The sequence below is a fragment of the Canis lupus genome, chromosome 2 (assembly GCF_011100685.1).
Source record: "Canis lupus familiaris isolate Mischka breed German Shepherd chromosome 2, alternate assembly UU_Cfam_GSD_1.0, whole genome shotgun sequence".
In the NCBI taxonomy this organism is placed as follows: Eukaryota; Metazoa; Chordata; class Mammalia; order Carnivora; family Canidae; genus Canis; species Canis lupus.
Window position 1 is genome coordinate 11,710,071 of NC_049223.1, and position 19,577 is coordinate 11,729,647.

At 36.0% G+C, this 19,577-nt stretch overlaps 2 protein-coding genes across 2 annotated transcripts in view; one reads left to right on the top strand and one right to left on the bottom strand.

The window, feature by feature from the left end:
* MALRD1 (MAM and LDL receptor class A domain containing 1) overlaps positions 1-19,577 on the bottom strand; it is a 754,089-nt gene that overhangs the window by 713,753 nt on the left and 20,759 nt on the right. The window contains 2 exon segments of the mRNA XM_038532060.1: positions 6,006-6,166; positions 6,255-6,349. Of these exon segments, the coding sequence (XP_038387988.1) occupies positions 6,006-6,166; positions 6,255-6,349 (256 nt within the window).
* Positions 6,370-9,200, top strand: LOC119871068 (rab GDP dissociation inhibitor beta-like). Its single transcript, XM_038532046.1, is given in 3 exon segments — positions 6,370-6,393; positions 8,452-8,593; positions 8,596-9,200. Coding segments are annotated over 3 exon segments (735 nt in total). The 3' UTR covers positions 9,165-9,200.

A 19,577-nucleotide genomic window follows, 5' to 3' on the forward strand; every position in this document is an offset into this window, starting at 1 on the left:
TCAATTTGACAGTAGCCAAATAATGGACATAAACTCATTTGGATGACACTAGTAACTACATGAACAGAAATGCTTGTAGTTGTATTTATTGCATGAAAGTTTTCTTAATCAGTAGTATACATTCAATATGATTTCTCAAGCAAACACGTGAAATACAAAAAGATGATGGTGATTTTTTGCCGTCACCTGTTTCACATGGTAAATATTCTTGAATTACAAGGGAAAATGACTCTGATTATGATTTAGAAAGGTTTGAGAGTAGCATTTCTTTTAATTTGCGATTTGTATTTATTTTATGAATAACTCATCTTTTGTCTGTGTTAAAATCTATTGTTTCTGACTACAAGGCTGCTAAGAACCCTTTGGTGTGTTGAAATGGATGATCAAAGAAATGACAAGTAGATAACAGCATATTAAAAATGCCTCAATATCTTTTTAAAATTCAGATCTGACTTCTCATTTACTTTGAGAATCTAAACATTCAACGTGAAAGCCACAGTCAGTGATATATTTAGTAATACAGTATTCCTTCCTTCCTACCTATAAAACCAATATGTAAAGCACCTTAAAGAACGAAAAAAAAGGGGGCACCTGGATGGCTCAGTTGGTTAAGTGTCTGCCTTTGGTTCAGGTCATGATTCCAGGGGTCCTGGGATCAAGTCCTGCATTGGACTCCCTGCTCAGAGGAGAGCCTGTTTCTCCTTTTCCTCCTCCCTTTCACTCATGCTCTCTCCCTCTCTTGCTCTCAAATAAATAAATGAAATCTTTAAAAAAATAACAAAGAAAAAGAGAGTGAGGGAAGGTTTTACTTGCATTTGAGACAAAGTTTCTGCTATATGTGTAGCCTGGCTTATTCTCTGCTTCTGCAAATATTTTAGGACAATAGCAAAATTAATTGCTTAAGTCCACAATTTTGAGAAATGCAATTGCAGTTAATCAGCAGAATAATGTGTAATAATGTTGTTTTATCCAACACAGCAGACAAAAGAATGTTTAATGAGTCACCTGCAACACATTTGGCCAAATCCAGAAGTTGGATTTTTTCCCCATCTATATTTTATAAATCATTATGATGTTTTAACGTGATAAAACAAAACAAAACGATCATGGCTCAGTGAGTAAATGATTGAGATGCGAAATCAAACTATCCTGGGGTCTAATCTGGATGGTATGTAATAGGTTCTTTCACTCTCTGAAGCTTGTAAACCAAACATGAACAGGGCGGTGAATTATAGTTCTGATTCGGAAGACTGCCATCCTTGGAGGGCCAATAAAATGTACAAAAGACTAAATGCAATGCCTCACATATCGTAAGTGCTCAGTAAATACTAAATGTTATTACTCCTTAACCATCTTCAGAAACTTTCTTAAATGCTATTATCTTTGCTGACTAGATACATAAACACCATTCCTTATTTCTTGCAGCATGCACTCAGAAATGAATGGGCTTCGATTTCATTAAGGCATGGACCCAGTACTTTACAGAAAAAGGTAACAAAGCCCTCCCACCTGACAACGGTCAGATCCAAAGGCTTTCTTGGAAACCCATGCTAAACCAGGGTCCAGCTGAAACTAAAATCTCTTATTTGGATATTTCTAAAGGCAGCATGAATGGTTTTAAAACAGAAGGCAGCGTGGAGGGGCAATTGCAGAAAACAGAGTAATTCTCAGAGGCTTTTAAACTGATGAGGCACCAGATATTGTCTGGAGATGGTGATTCCAAAATGCCCTCAAATAAGCCTCTTGCTTAAGCTTTTCAGGGCCAAGCTACAATAGGGCGGCCGGCAGTATGACAAGCACAGCACATCTCTGTGGCCTAGCTAAACAAAAGCATGTGAACATCTGCTCTCTTGCTGACAGGACAGAACTGAAAGATACCTGCAATCTTAAAGATTGGTGTCGCCTAAGGATCCCAAGAGAGTCATAGGGTTTCCTAAGTTGTACAAAGCCTGTAAGGTAGAGGCACTGTTTTCGTATCAGCAATAAAGTATTTTGGCAAACAAGTTAATATACTGCACATGCATCTGCTTTTGCTGGAGCCACTGCTGCATTTTAAAGCACTCGAGTGAATAACCTCGCTGCCTCAGCTATAGCTGAATGGCCCTGGAGGTGATATATTTGGGAGTTTTAAGTTTTATATTTAGCTGCTACACATATTTAATCATCAGCCCCTGCAATGTATCATTTGGAAACGGATGGCTAGAAAAAAACAGGGAGGTGGTTTTAAAGGTTTAACACACAAGACTCTGTAGGTTCCAGCTCTACCCAACATTGGGCTGCTCACCAGTAAAGACTTTGACCTTAAGTTAGAGGCCGAGATGAGAAGGCACAAAGGTTGGCAAAGATAGGTTAGGATTCTTTTACCATCCATTCTGGTTCAAAGTCAGAAGAAATGTGTTAAACGGTGACAATGTTTACACGCAGACAAAATCTTATTTCAGCCATGAAAGTTTGTATGAGCATACAGACAGAAGGAGCTTTCAGCTCCAGTCAATGTGACTTAATCTCCTCAAAAGCACTCTCGGCTCTGTTTTATTGTTCTTTTGTTTTATTCTGTTTTACTTTCTTATTGAGAGAAGACAGAGAGACATAGGGGAGAAAGAAGAGAAGTGTTAAGAAACAAACTAGCAGTGCCTGGGTGGCTCAGTGGGTTGAACATCTGTCTTCAGCTCAAGTCATGATCTTGGGGTCCTGGGATGGAGCCCTACATTGGGCTCCTTGCTCAGTGGGGAGTCTGCTTTTCTCTCTCTCTCTTTGCCCTTCATCCCCACTCGTGCCCTCTCTCTCTTTCAAATAAATAATACATAAAATCCTTTAAAAAAAAGAAATAAACCAGAAACTTCTCTAGCAGTTAATGACATGTGAATATACACAACAAATTAGATGCATTATCTAATGCTCAAGGTTCTCAGTCTGCACACACATACACAGACATACCTCAAAGCCAGGAACACATAGGCTATCTTCTATATGCCTATAAAAAATCTTCCCCTTACAAATCATCTACCAGATAAGGAGTTAATATCCAAAATATATAGGAAACTCATGCAACTCAATAGCAAAAAATTAAACAAAATACCCACATAAATAAATAGTTAGAGAACATCGTTCCAAAGATAGACAGCATTCCAAAGAAGACATAAAAATAGCCAGCAGGTACAAAAAGATACTCAATATTACTGATCATCAGGGAAATGTAAATCAAAACCACAATGAGATGTATTTCATACCTCCTAGAATGGCTATTATCAAAAATACAAGAGATAATGTGTCTAGAAGGATGTGGAGCAAAGGAACCCTTATTAACTGTTGGTCGGAATGTAAACTGGTGCAGCCATTATGAAAAAAAGCATGGCAGTTCAAAAAACTAAAAATTGAACTACCATATGATCCGGCAATCCCACTTCTGGGTATATAATCAACAGAAATGAAATCACTATCTCAAAGAGATATCTGCATTCTCATATTTATTGAAACATTATTTACAATAGCCAAGACATAGAAACAACTTAAGTGTCCATCAACAGAAGAATGGATAAAGAAAATGTGGTGTACACATACCAGGGTATAATTCAGCCAGGAAAGGAAGGAAATCCTATAATTCATGACAGCATGGCTGAAACTTTTAAGGTATTATGCTAAGTGAAATAAGTCAGAGAAAGACAAATATTTTATGATTCACTTATATGTACAACCTATAAAATCCAAATTCATAAAAACAGAGTGATTATTTGCCAGGGTCTGGATGGTGGGGAAATGGGGAAATGTTGGTCAAAGGGTACAAACCTTCAGCTATAAAATGAGTAAATTCTGGGTATCTAATAAGCAGCATGGTGAATATAGCTAATGATACTATATTATATACTTGCAAGTTGCTAAGAGAGAAGATCCTAAATGTTTTTACTGCATGAAAAAAAAATGTAATTAGGTGATGTGATCAACATGTTAACTAACTTTATTATGGTAACCATTCCATAACGTACATACATCGAATCATCACAGTATATACCTTAAACTTACACATATATCAATAATATCTCAATAAAGCTGGGAGAAAAATCTTTTCTTTACATGCATTAGGAACATTTCCTGAATTCCACCAGGCATATCCTGAGTGTCCCAAGTGAGTCTTTGTTAAATCAATCAATCAATCAATCATTCACTGGAAGACTTAAATGCCTGATGGTTTAAGATACCTTGCCCCATTCCCACCCCACACCACTATATTTGACTTCAATAGACTGCAAAGCTTCAAATGACAGAATTATGTTTCCAACCATACAGTTCCTCTGAAGTCCTATCATCCAAGTGTCATTTAACCCTCTTCTAAGTGATTTTCTTTGATCCTCTTTGGATCCCCATTTAGTTTACAAAAGCCTGAAATTTCAAACTACAGTGAATTTATGACAGATCAATTAAGAAAATGTGCCATTCTTATATCTTACAATTCAATTTTACAATAGAAATCCTGCTCATTATCCCATCTTTCCTCTTATCATTCAAAATAACAAGTTAAAATTCAATCCAATTCAATCCCTATAGCTAAGCAAGTGCTAAATCCATCACATAACAGATGATTTTCTATTCTGTATCAAAATTATAAAATTGATTATTATACTATTCAAATAATAGATGATAAGGAAAACCTGCTTCAGTTGAGTTGGCTAAATCAGCCTACAAACCAGCTTTAAAAAGCAAATTCATTCAGAATAAAAAGCTTTAAGATCCTGTTTTTTAATGGGAAATTTTTTTCGCTTTCCCAAATATAAAAATATGCAATACTTTACCAAGAACTCCTGTAGTAATCATTAGATTATAATTTCCACCATACATAAGTTTTATTAGGCTGCATAAATAATTTTGTCTTTTATGGGCTATGGGCTCTCATTCTCAAAATTATTTTGGAAAATAAAGGCTGTACTGAATAATTTGAGTTTAGCCATGAAATGAATATGACAATTATTCTACTTCAATAGCATTTGGAATTAGTATTTAAATCAAAGAGTATATTTCCTCATTACTCAATATAACCCTGTTCTCTCAAAAGTATGAGAAAAGTCTGGAAGATAAGAAATTCTTAAGAATAAGAAATGAAAAGAAAGAGGAGGTTGGAATAGTAAGAGAAATAGAAAATGAAGGGGATTTAAGAAATTAAGAGGATAATTAGAAAGTTATATTTTACTTACATATAAATATATGTGAATATATATCAACTTTAGTTTTTATACATAAATTTAAAAACTTCTTTTAAAAGTGTCTTTTAGGTAGACTGGCCATCTCAATTTCCTGAGACTCTGGTTTCAGTGCTTGAAAATCCTGGCAAATCCCTCACTCCTTGGCCAATTGGGAGAGTGACCATCCTATTTTTAAATGATTAATGATGTAGAAAAGACATTAGGGTTCAAAGCTGACAGCCAAAAAAGAATTCCTGAGATGTCTTTGGTGCATAAAGGGAGTTTTATTAAAGCAGTATACAGGACTCATGGGCAGAAAGAGCTGTAGTGGGACCATGAGGAGTGGTCCATTACATACTTTCAAGTTGGGAGGGGGTTAATGAGAGCCTAAGTCTCTAAAAAAATTTGGAAGCAAGGTTTCCAGGACCTTGGGGGGGGGGGGGAGGGCTAGCTATTGTTGGAAAAAGATCATTCATTACCGTCTAATAAAACCTGAGTCATAAGACCTTTCAGAGGTTTATCAGTGGGTCATATGCTTGGGGTTTTGACTGCCAACATGTATCTTGGGAAGTAGAGATAAAAGGTAGACTTATAGGGTCCTGAGAACCAGGCTAAGATTGCCTTTTGCCCTTAGCAAAGTATTAACATGGAAGAAGCTAAGTCCCTAGAGGAATGTCACTCTGCCCATCTCAAGGACTTATCAACGAGCTGTAGATAGTAAGGAAATGTAATAATTTGTCTTTTGCCTTTGTTTTCCACATCAGTTAAAGACCTATATTTTCTCATTTTTTTCCCATCAATGATATGATTAGAAAACAGGAAACACAAACCTGAAATTTCTGGTTGCTCTTGATGTTCATGACATTTCTCTCCCACTGACTCTGGAGAGCGGCAGTGTTTTGCCATAAATTCTGAATGGGACCATCACATGTAGTTTGAAGGCCAGCCATTAATTTGCCACTCACATGGCTGGAGAAGTAATAAAATGTGATCTATGAAAAATAAGTAATGTCCGAACAATTACAAAACAGAAGTTCCCAAATGTGAAAGGTATTTAAAATGGTGTATGTTTTCAAATACCTGACAGGCATGTTGGTTATTCGTTGGAAGAAAAACCCTACTTCTTAGGTTTGTGGATGTAGAATCCATTTTGGAGACCAGTGAGAGGAAGTGGGCTGTTGGCAAAAAAATCAGCATGTTACAGTCAGAGCAATGCTTGGTAAACTTACTTAGTACGCCAGGAAATAATAATTCAGGCCCATATCCGCATTAGGTCAATATATTTTTGTTTAAAGAATGAAACATTTAACCACACCATTCACTTTTGCAAATGGTCTGACTGATAGCTTTATATCATTATATTCTCCAGCAAGATAGCTCATTGCAATTATATTCCCTATAATATAATTATACACTGCAGTCCATGACCTACTTTATCCCCTATAACATAGAAAGTTATAGCCCTGCAAAGATAGTATCCAGGGAAAACATTGCACTGTGGTGGCCACCAAAATAAAAGAAATTGTTGTGGTTTACTCTAGAAAGAATTAGATCTAATAGTCCCAGCTTTTCCTGGGATCATGGAAAACAATGCAGAGCCCTAATGCTCTCCCACATGTTGCAGTACAGACTATGCTAATGGACTGTTACCGTTTAGAAGCTGCAACATGAATGGAACATTTCCCCGGCTTTCATAAATTTCCTACAAACCCTGACAGGGTTATAGTGTATAATCGGGGAACCACTGTGCTCTACTACTCTATTCAGTATTTTGCTATTTGTCAAAAGGAATGAAAAAATAATGTTGATGATTATGATAACCTATCTACCAAGTTATTCCATGAGTTTAAAGCTGGATTGGAAAAAAAAAAAAATAAAGCTGGATTGGAAATCAAATTTAATTGTCACATCATTGAGAGAATCAATAGTAAAATTATGAAGCCTAAGAAACCTCTTCTTCCTTACACTGATTCCAATATTATACACTAATTAAGTAGAAAATAATGACATTAATGATTCCCATAAATATGGTCAGAGGCATAATTGAAATCCCTTCAATAACAGGAAACCATTCTCAGAATGTACTCTCTGTGATAATTATATAAACATAATGTAGATGAAGAGCTGGTATCACAGTAATACAAGTGGACAATCAGTAATTTGCTCTTGCTTCATTTTTAGAAGGCAAAGCAAAAGCTAAGCAAATGAATAATCAAATAATACAATAAGCTATTATATTTATTATATACTATATATTGTTTTTAAAATAAGTATTATTTCAATATTATCAGCAATGCAAATGGTAATAGTATTCAACAGTCCCTAAATTATTATTTATAGGTACTCACTGTTAAAATCATCCCTGAAAGGCAAAAAATTTCCATTTATCAAGGAAATTACTTAAATTAATTATATTTATTTTAAAGAGTTTGAACTTAAAAATTAGATTTGGCTCTATTAAATAGAGTAGAATGTATAATAAAATAATAGATTATTTAAATATTTAAGCAGTATATTTTATAAATTAACAAACTATCATTTGGTACATGTTACAACACTCTAAGTTATTCTGTACTTTGTCCAAAATCACGTGAAGATTAATCTTCAGGTTATCATAAAAAGTAAAGTTTTGGGGGCACCTGGGTGGCTCAGTCAGTTAAGCAACTGACTCTTGATCTCAGCTCAGGTCATGATCTCAGGGCTGAGATCAAGCCCCATATCCAGTTCCATGCTCAGCTCGGAGTCAACTTGAGGTTTTCTCTCTCCCTCTACCCCTTCCCCTCCACTCCTCTCCCACTCTAAATTAGATAGATCGATAGATGATAGATGATAGATAGATGATGGATAGATAGATAGATAGATAGATAGATAGATAGATAGATAGATGATATTTTTTAAGTAGGGTTTTAAATTCAGAAACAGCTTGAGATCTTTTGACCTTTGTCTAGGAATAAACTTCCTTTCTATGGCCAAAAACAAAAACAATGTTCAAAATGCACCCAATACCAACATCTGATTTCTACCTTTAACTCCAACTTAGTGGCAATAGGAAGCATTTTTTTTAAATGCACATTCAATTTTACCTTGCTCCCTATAGTGTGAGTATAGAATTTAATTCACTGGTAAAGATGTTCCTTAGAGAAAAATACTATCTTATGGAAGACTCTTGTTTTCCAAAGCAGTTTAGTCATCATGTCTATGAGTAAAAAAGAAAGAAGCACATCCTTGGTGGCATAAGTTTTTCCCACACGTCCTTCATCTTACACCACTTCTAAAGTGGTGCTTTTACAGCGAGTCTCTGGCAAGATATGGCAAAAGCCCGTACCTCTACCCACTGTATGGCCTTGGGGAGCTGCCGCAGGGATTTGCAAGGCTAAGTGCTATTCATGGTGGCACCTACATGCTCAATAAACCCATTGAACAATCATTGTGCAAAATGGCAAAGTGATTGGTGTGAAATCTGAAGGAGAGGTTGCTCGCTGCAAGCAGCTCATCTGTGACCCCAGCTACGTCAAAGACCGGGTAGAGAAGGTGGGCCAGGTCATCAGGGTTATCTGCATTCTCAGCCACCCCATCAAGAACACCAGTGACGCCAACTCCTGCCAGATCATCATCCCCCAGAACCAGGTCAATCGGAAGTCAGACGTCTACGTGTGCATGATCTCCTCTGCCCACAACGTGGCCGCGCAAGGGAAGTACATCGCCGTAGTGAGCACAACGGTGGAGACCAAGGATCCCGAGAAGGAAATCAGACCAGCTTTGGAGCTTCTGGAACCAATTGAACGGAAATTCGTTAGCATCAGCGACGTCCTTGTACCCAAAGACCTGGGGACGGAAAGCCAGATCTTTATTTCCCGCACGTACCATGCTACAACTCACTTTGAGACCACCTGTGACGATATTAAAAACATCTACAAGAGGATGACCGGCTCCGAGTTTGACTTTGAGGAAATGAAGCGCAGGAAGAACGACATCTACGGGGAAGACTAGGAGCAGTGCACGTCCTCCTCTCGCTAGGACAGGCCTAACTCTACTGTTCGCCCCCGACAGCGATAGCCTAGGCCTGCGGCTGTAATCCGCTCCGCGATTGCAGGGCGCTGTACCGGTAAATACTCCTCCCCTTTCTTTTTTTTTTTTTTTGTTTTTAATTTTTATTTATTTATGATAGTCACAGAGAGAGAGAGAGAGAGAGGCAGAGACACAGGCAGAGGGAGAAGCAGGCTCCATGCCCCGGGAGCCCGACGTGGGATTCGATCCCGGGTCTCCAGGATCGCGCCCTGGGCCAAAGGCAGGCGCCAAACCGCTGCGCCACCCAGGGATCCCGCCCTTTCTAATATCAGGTAGGAACGTGTCTCACGGCGGGGCTGCTCCGCCCAGGCAGGTCACCGCGTCTGCTCACCTTAGTGGAGGGGCACCCTGAGGACATCCGTGATCCTGGTACGGAGCACTCGATACAGACTTTGTATCTTTTAATCCGCGTAGCCGCCGCGGCCGTGGGCTTCTGCTGCTCCGGAGCCGGAGCGGTACCACTTGCCATCTGTCCCCCTGGCGTCGAGATTCAAGACTGAATCTCCCCTACGGGACAGCAGCCCTACATGCGCCCCCACCTTCCCGTGCTGTGTCCTGTCCGCTACTCCGACAGTGCCCGTGGCACACGGCCACGAGTGGGGAGACAGGAGCCCAAAATCTAACCCAACTGCAGACCCTGAGAGTCCTTTCGGAGGAAGCCTGTGTGCGGTGTTTCAACCTTATAAAATGGATGAGCGCGAAGAGGAAAGAAACCCCTTGTAAGCAGGTAAACGTAGAAGCTTCTTTTGTATCCCAGGTGTGGCTTCTTCAACGGACCAAGCTGCGATGCAGTATTGATTTGACGGGGCCTCCACTTCAGTGTCTGTCACGAAGGGGCTCCACATGATTTCTGTACTGCAAAATAAAGCCAAACTCTGGAAACCAAAAAACAAACAAACAAACAACAAAAAACAACAACAACAACAACAACAAAACACCACTTACTACTTCTAATCATTGAGAAGAGGCTTAAGCAGCTGATAACCAAAATGTACCCAGGGGTTTCTGCACACACCCCTCTTACCCTCTGAAGTAGCCTATTAACAATCATCACACACGTATACGCAAACATCACTGTCACCATTTTAAGTTTCATATTAATCTTTATCATATCCATCTCAGTTTGTTCATATGATTCATAAATTCCCATTTTATCCATCCATATAAGCCACCAAATAGTCTATCTTTAAAACATATGTCACATAATCTCATGGTGAAGTGTTAACTATCAAAATGACAAAATAAGAACAAACAGTATGATTTTATTGGTAATGTTAAATGTTTACATTAAAGGGCTTTCAAAGGATATTTTTTTCTCATTTGCTGGGTAAGTGGTGAAATAAAATCCCAACATAAACTGAGACTGATGATCAAAAAAAGAAAAAAGAAAGAAAATAAAGTATATAAAATATGAAAGCAACAAAAAACATGAATCAAGGGTGGAGGGCTAAATCCAACAACTTTGGCAGTGAATTCTATCAGCCTTGATCCTCAGGAAAGATAAGGCAAAATTTTCAGTCTCACTTTCTTCAACTATTGACAGGCAACCTTGTATTTCCTCCATTTCCCAAGAGCTAAGTGATTAATAGGAATGAGTGTGAGCAGAAGAAACATAAATCCTATTGCATGTTATAGAGCAACCAACTGGCTCAAAGGAACTTAAAAAAATTGAGTATTTTGACAGTGAGATAATATCAGTACTCAAGAGCATTTCCCCAATAATCAGGCTGCAGGAATGGATCATCATGACAAGGTCTAAGGCCTGAAACAAAGGTTAAAAAGTCAAAACTTTTGGAAAGGCAAAAGTGTGCTAATCTATGACAGAAATATGACTAAGTCCAGATAACAGGGAGGAAATAATAGTCTTTGATATTATCTTTTTTCCAGTTGGTAATTTCTATTTATTAAATTGTTTCCATTAAATCATAAGTTTTGCCTCATACCTTCTCATTAAACTAACAAGTTCAACACAACCACATATTTTCTAGAACTGTATCTCTTAAAGGATATCCTTGAATAGCAATCTCTTAAAATTGCTGGTAACTTATAAATGAATGTAGCCGTGTCAATTTAAGCCTGCTTCAGTGATGAAGAGCTAGAGGAATCACTTTAGTGGATCATAAAACTTGACTATAAACATGAGGGTGATGTTAACAAAAATGCCAATGTAAAGACCTCTCAAAATTTACCCCTCCATAAAGGCAATGAAAAAAAAAAAAAAAAACGGCGAGTTTTGTGGGTTTTGTTTTTGTTTTTTTAAGTAGGCTCCACATCCAGAGCAGAGTTCAACATGAGGCTTGAACTCACGACCCTGAGATCAAGACCTGAGCCGAAATCAAGGGTCAGATGCTCAACTGACTGAGCCTCCCAGGTACCCCTTATGGTTTTTTTAACTTATCCTATTCCCATTGCCTACTTCCAGCTTCATAACAACTTTGAAAAACAGAAGCCACAGCAATAAGCAAAATAGAGTTAGAGCTCTCAAAGCATCATTACCAAATAATTGTGATTATTTGACATGTCTGGTATTTCCCTTAAGACCCCACTTACAAGGCTGTCTGAACTTCACCACATTAATAACTTGTCCAGTGCAAAAGGTCTCTTCCCAGCACGCATTTAAGTCAGTTGGCTACTCTGTAACATGCAATAGGATTTATGTTCCTTTCTGCTCTCATTCATTCCTATTAATCACTTAGCACTTGGGAAATGGAGGAAATGCAAGGTAAACATTTTAATTTTAGAGTTGCCTGAGGTAGTGTATAACAGTTGGAGAGCCTAAATAGTTGAACCAAAAAGATTAAAGCAAACTCTAGGGAATGGGATATCCCATAGGACATGGCTTTGAAATATTCCTATTTTTCCTGCAAATCTAGATGGACATGTACTTGCACACGGCTATGCACATGCTATGGAAAGACCTGAAAAGGCCCTAAGCTCTAATTTCTGACCGACTTTGAGCATCTGTGAAAGCAGAAAGCTAAGATTAAGAGCTATCAACTGCCTGGTTTTGTTAAAGGTGTCCCTCGACATGCACACAAAGTCCCTCAACAAACACTGGGAGATTTATTGATTCCAGGCATTTAAGGAACTCTGTTTTCAATCATGAATTGACCACGAAGCTGACCAAGCAGAGATTTCAGTGGCTACACATGACAAGAATAAAGACTACAGAATTGGTCTAGAAAAGTCACTAAAATAAACAAAAACAACAAATTAGACAACAACAAAAAATGTGGAAGAGACCAGACTTTCAGATTTGCCATATTATGTTGTTTTAAATGTCCATGTTTCAAAAGAAATTGTGATAAATGTAAAGAAACATGAAAATATGACGTATACTGAAGGAAAAAAGTAATCAATGGAAAGTGTCTCTCTATTGGATAAAGACCTTAAATCAGCTATTTTAAATATTTCAAAGAGCCAATGGAAACCATGTCTAAAATGCTAAGGAAACCATGAGAATGATGGCTCACAAAATAGAGAGTATTAATAAAATAGAATATCTGGAACATCAAGAGATAGAAACTATACAAATCAATAACCATCATTATAATTGGTTTTTATAGTTGATAAAAATAAAAATTATAATTCACTGTTGATGGGCACACAATATAAAAACATGTACTTTAGTCAGTAACAGTGTGAAGTATGGAGAATGGAGATGGATAAGGCACATTTATTTCATACACTATTGCAGTTAGATTGATTATAATCCAACCTAGATTGTTATTATCTCTAGGGCAATCACTAATAAAGTAATTCAAGAAATACATAGTGAAAAAGTAAGTTAACATGATGTACTACAAAATATCTATGTAACAGAAAACAGTAATGGAGGAAAAGAGTAACAAGAAAGACAGGAGACAGAGAAAACAAACAGTAGGTGCCCGGTGTAAATACCATCTTATCAGTAGTCATGCTATTTGTAAACTGATTAAAATCTCCAATCAAAACTCTGAGGTTGGCATGTTGTATAAATATATGATCCAACAATACAACCACCCAAAAAGGATGAAAATAAAAGGACGTAAAACCATGATATATAAACAATAACTAACGGAGAGTTGGAAATTCAGGGGGGAAAAAAGATTTAACACATGAGAAAATTGTTATTAGAGATAAACCAGTACATTTTATAATGATAAAAGGATCAAGTCATCAAGAAAATATAATAATTATAAACATGCACCTCAAAACAGAGCTGTAAATTATATGAAACAAAAGCTAATAAAAGCAAAGTGAAAATAGACAAATTCAACAATAATAGTTGGAGACTTTGGTACCCCACTTTCAAAGATAGAACACATAGAAGATCAGTAAGGAAACAAAAGACTTGAGCAACACAATACACATATTGGACCTAACAGACACATATAGAACACTCCATCCAACGACAGTAAAATTCATATGTTTCTACAGTGTACACAGAATATTCTCCAGGAAATATCATATTTCAGGCCATAAAACAACTATCAACTATCACATTTAACAAGATATGAATTAAACAAGTGTGTTCTATGACCACAATAGAGTGATTTGAGTCAATAGCAGAAATAAATGTGGGAAATCCCCAAATATGTGGAAATCAAAAAACATACTCCTTAAATAACCAATGGGTCAAAGGAAAAACCAGAAGGGATATTAGAAAATTCTTGATATGAATGAAAATAAAAATACACTGTATCAAAATGTATGGGACACAGTAAATCAGTGCTTAGAAATAAATAGAAGTAATTTAGTAAATTACTAAATTAAAAAAAGTAAGTTTCTAAATCACAGTCTAACCTTCCACTTTACAAAGTTCAAAAGAAGAGCAGATTAACCCCAAAGCAAGCCCAGCTTTGATTTGATATTAGAGCAGAGATAAATGAAATTAAAAAACAGACAACAGAAACAAATTAAACCAAAATTTGGTTCTTGAAAAGATCAACACAATTAACAAGCCTGTTACTGGATTGATTAATAGGGGGAAAAATTGCTAAACGAATAGTGAAACAAGGGTCAGAACTACCAATGTTATAGCAACATAACTATAGGGTAATATTATCAATGATTGCAGCTAACAAATTGGATAACATAAATAGATGATATGACAAATTCCTAGAAAGACAGAAACATTGACTCAGGACCAAAACTAATTCAAGGAGAAATATAAAATCTGAATGAACTGTAACAAATAAGGAGAATCAGTCATCAAAAAACTTTCCACAAAGAAATTCTCAGTCACAGAAGGATTAACCACCAGTGAATTCTACAAAACATTTAAATAAGAATTAAAACCAATACTTCACAAACTCTTGCACAAAGTGGAAAAGGAAAGAATACTTCTCAACTCATTCTGCGAGGCCATTATTATTTGGTATTACCTTGGTACCAAAACCAGACAAGCATATGACCAAAAAAAAAAAAAAAAAAACTATAGATCGATATCTTGATTAATATAAATGTAAAAATCCTAAACAAAATATAATAAATCTCATCAAGCAAGATATAAAAAGGATTATTCACCAGGACTAAGTAGAATTTATCTCAGGAATGCAAAGTTAGTTCAACATATGAAAACCAATCACTATAAAATGCTATATTGATCAAGTAAAGGATAAAAATCACATGATCATTTCAACAGATGCAGAAAACACACCTGACAAATTCTCATGATGAAAACATTCAACATGCTAGTTACAGAAGGGAATATGCTTACCAGACAAATGACTTTTACAGAAAACTCTCACCTAACAATATGCCTGATGGTGAAAGAGTGAAAATTGTCACCCTAGTAGGAATAAGATAAGGATATCTGGCATTACCACTTCTATTCAAAATTATACTGGAGTTTCTAGCCAGGGAATTAGATAAGGAAATGAAATAAAAGGCATCCAGAATGGAAACAGAAAGTAAAACGATCTCTACTTGCAAATGACATGATCTTGTATACAGAAGGTCCTAAGGAACTATGTGATTACATCGGTTGAATAGTCCAGGTTAAATTAAAGGTCAGCTGATTAGTAACCATAGTACATCTATAAAGTCCTTCCACAAAAGTACCTGGATTCATTTTGATTGAATAACTACGGGATGGGAAATTTGGAGGGTACATTTTTAGAATTCTGCTACCACCATTAGGTAGGCACTAGTCAGGAAGGCACTAGTTTGGTTCTCCTGTCCCACTTGCTCCATTTTAAGGTGTTGATCAGTCTATGAAGCCTAAACTAGTTACGTCCTTGTAAATTCTTCCTTGACTAATTCAGTTATAACACACATTGAATCAATGTATGTACTCATCAGGTTGCCAGACTTCATTTGCAAAGAATTGAAATCCACTGTGTCCTTTCCAACTGCTTTAATTCGTAAAATTCCCTGCCTGCTTTCATTTGAGAGAATCTCAGTCTACTGGCTATATATGGCTATATATTCTTTTTTTTTTTTTTTTTTTAAGGTGGGGGGCAGATCCCTGAGTAGCTCAGCGGGTTTAGCGCCTGCCTTCCGCCCGGGGCATGATCCTGGAGTCCCAGGATTGGGTCCCACGTCAGGCTCCCTGCATGGAGCCTGCTTCTCCCTCTGCCTGTGTCTCTGCCTCTCTTTCTCTCTGTGTCTCTCATGAATAAATAAATAAATAAAATCTTTAAAAAAAATAAAAAAGGTCTATTCTTTGAAACTTGTATTACATTTATTTTAATTCACTGTTATTTGATTTTATATATTTCTGTTGAGTATGGATTTTTTTCACTTGTGAGTGAATTAATTTGAATATACACTTATATAAATTTCAAATAAATAAGCCATCTGCCTGTAAAGAATAAAATTCCTGCCAAAAGAAAAACAAATGATATATATGAAAACATTTCTGTATGTCTACAGAGAAATTATAAAATGTATTATTGTTTAGCTCAAATCAGTGGAATAATAAATTTCTGTATTTCTACAGAGATATTACAGAATGTATTATTATTTAGCTCAAATCAGTAGAATAATAATATTTACTTTAAAACATTTGACAGCTTGACTACTTTTGTTATATGGAAAAATTTCATTGACGTCATATCAGTTAATTCAAATAATCATCTAAGTTGTCAACTATGATTTCCTGACTGATGTATTACTCAGAATTTGAAATAAAAGAAATGGGAAAATAAACAGATATTATATTATCTAATAAGAAATAGGCATCAATTCTGTTCAGGAAGTATGAAAACTTCATGCAGCTCACTAATTTAAAATGCACACAACATGCGGGCACACATCAAGGACCTTGATATGATTAGCTTGACAATCAAATAATTTGTGGAAGAAATAAAGCCCTCTGCAAAATACTACTTGAGGCAGAGTGAATCATTAAGGATCAAATATATACACTTTTGAAATTCTTTGTGCAACTCCTCAGTCACTGCCATACATCCATCAACATCTCTCATTTCTGCAGCCTGGTCAGACAGAAACAGATTTAAGATTGTCAACTGGGTTGGATAGAGGGGGGAAAGAGGGAAGGCAATGATACTGATGAACAAAATCAGTAACCTTCGGATGACATAGTTCTTGATATTCCCAAATATACATTTGGCTTAATCTTCATTTCCAAAGACAGTATCCTCAGAGCAGACCGCCTGAGCACACCAAGTATCTCTACATGGTCCTTACGTGGTTCTTTCATTTTCACATATCATGTCTCTCACTTCTCTGTCCATTGAAATACCATTCATCTTTCAAGTCCTTTCTCAAGTCTTAAAGTGATGACACCAGTTTGCAGTTGGAGTGGTAAGAATTTGCTTATGTCCACAGAGCAATATGCTCAGGCTAACATTGCAGCACTTTTAAAATTTCCTCTGTGTTATAATTAATTGTGTTATTGTCAAGAATGCTTTTCAAAGAGATCATATCACATGCAGCATATACCATCCTAGTCTTTATAACAGTCATAGCTTTATCACGATGTCTTACACACTCTGGGGTTAACAAAATCTTCTGAATTGAAATTAAATTCACAATTGTCACCACCATACATAAATACATGTACATAAATATATAAAATAAATTTTTCATGTCTAATTATTTTTTATTTTTAAAATAGTGTTACTACAATATTGAAATGGAACAATACTCTGAATTTCATTTCAGAAATACAAATTTTGCTTGCATTTTTTTTGTAAGTCACAGGCTTACCTACTATAATAAAATCTCCTTCACTGAAAATTCAGATGAATTTGCAAGAAACAGCATAATAGAATTGATTCTTATACAGAATCAGAGTATATGTCAAGGTATGCCTTACCTATGTTTGCTACAAAAATGACCTCCAACCACTAAAATTAAGATAACTTATCTGTTAGTTCTTGGAGGAGAAATCTGATCCTTAACTCACATATCTCCATAGTGCATATTATCAGATGCGAAAAATGCTCAATTAATGTTTATTGAACAGAGTGAGACATAGCAAACTATGGCTCATTGACCAATCAATCCCACCTGCCACCTGATTTTGTATGGCCTCAAAGCTAAGGGTTTTTACATATGTAAATGATTGAAAAAGCTCAAAACAAATATTTGCTGACATGTGAAAATTATATGAATTATAAATTCTAGAGTCCATCAATACAGTTTTATTGTAACATAGCCATGTTCAATCTTTATGTATTGTCTATGGCTGTTTCTACAGTATAATGGCAGGATTGAGTAACTGGGACACGTGAATAATCTAAAAAGCCAAAACTATTTACTATCTGGTATTTGAAAGAAAAGTATGCAGATTTCTAGAATAGAAAAGGTATAAAGTTTATGTCTCCCTCACTAGATTATGAATTCACTGGGGAGAAGAACTTTGTTCTTCTTCACTCTTATATATGCAGGTCCTGGAATAATATGTAGAGCAAAATAAATGCTCAATAACAAGTTTTAAAAATAATAAAGAATAAGTGAACATTAATTTTTCACTGATATCAAAATAAACAGATACTAAGATTATAAAGACTACAAAAACTTAACCTAGGAAGTGAGTATGAGATTCTTTTTTTCCGGTTTTTGTCTTTTGCTGTTTCTTATCAGTAAAATAATACAACTCACTGTCTAAATAATGCAGCTTGCCAAGTATTAAAAAATGTATTACGGTTCCTAGTGCCCATTACAAAGGGCAGCATGGAACAGTTTAGGCCATGCTGATATGACAACACTCAGTGATAAATATAATGTTTATACAGAAAGATCTAAAAGCTAAGACCTTGGGAGGCTTTAAAGATAAACCAAAGAGGCATACTTTATGCGAACAGAAACTTGGAGGAAGGCATCAGAACATGTTACATTCTTTTGGGCTTTGGCCTAAAGTCAGGCTGCAGTTGTACCTGGTGTGTGTGGCTAAAATTCTGATAGAAAGGCTGCTATCTCCTTGACCCAGAAGAAAGGAAGAAGCTGGGACAGCCAACTCTACCATAAATAAAGGGAAGAATTCTAGAAAGAAGAGAAACAGAAGAGGTGGCCTATGTTCCATAAGTACCCAAATCTCTGGCTAAACTTAAAATATGCATGTGCAGGCAGGGAGCACGTCTAGTAAAGGTTAAAAGTACTGAATTGATCTTTGAACCACCACCCACAACAAACAAAACAGGGTCTTCAATTTGAGTCTAAACAAGCTAACCATCCACTTAATCAAACAAATTATAAACACCTTAGAAAAAGCTCTGGCAATTCTCATAAAACTGGACATTCGTTGAGACAGCATTTTGCTTTTAGGTATTTACCTGAGAGAATTAAAAACATAAGGACACAAAGACTTATAGAGGAATGTTTATAGAAGTTTTATTCATGATATTCCATAACAGGAAAAAACACAGGTGTCCATCAGTAAGAGAATGGATGAATTAACTTACACAACTGCATTCTACTCAGCAATAAAAAGGAATCTTTTTTAATATAAAGCTTACCATTGTTGCAAAGATGTATTTGAACTTTTGTAGTGATTATCATTTCATCTAAATGCAATGCTATATACTTTAAAAAATCAATATTATATTTTAATCACTCTGCCCCAAGCTTTAGTAGACTTCAAATATTGACACAGTGATGTTTTTAATGTTCTAATAGATTTTCAAACTTAGCTCTGAAAACTTCTCAGGGCATTGATTACATGATGGAAAATATTATTTTGGAGCACTAACAAATTATTTCAAGAGTAACTTAATCAAAAATTTCATTAATACTCATGAAATAAGGATTTTTGAATGGAGACAAGATTCCAACAAGTTAATTTTTCTATAAACATTTTCAAACAGCTAATATCTAAAGGCAGAACATTTGCTTATTTAAAATAATATCTAGGGAAATATTCACATTTAACATTTAATTTAATTA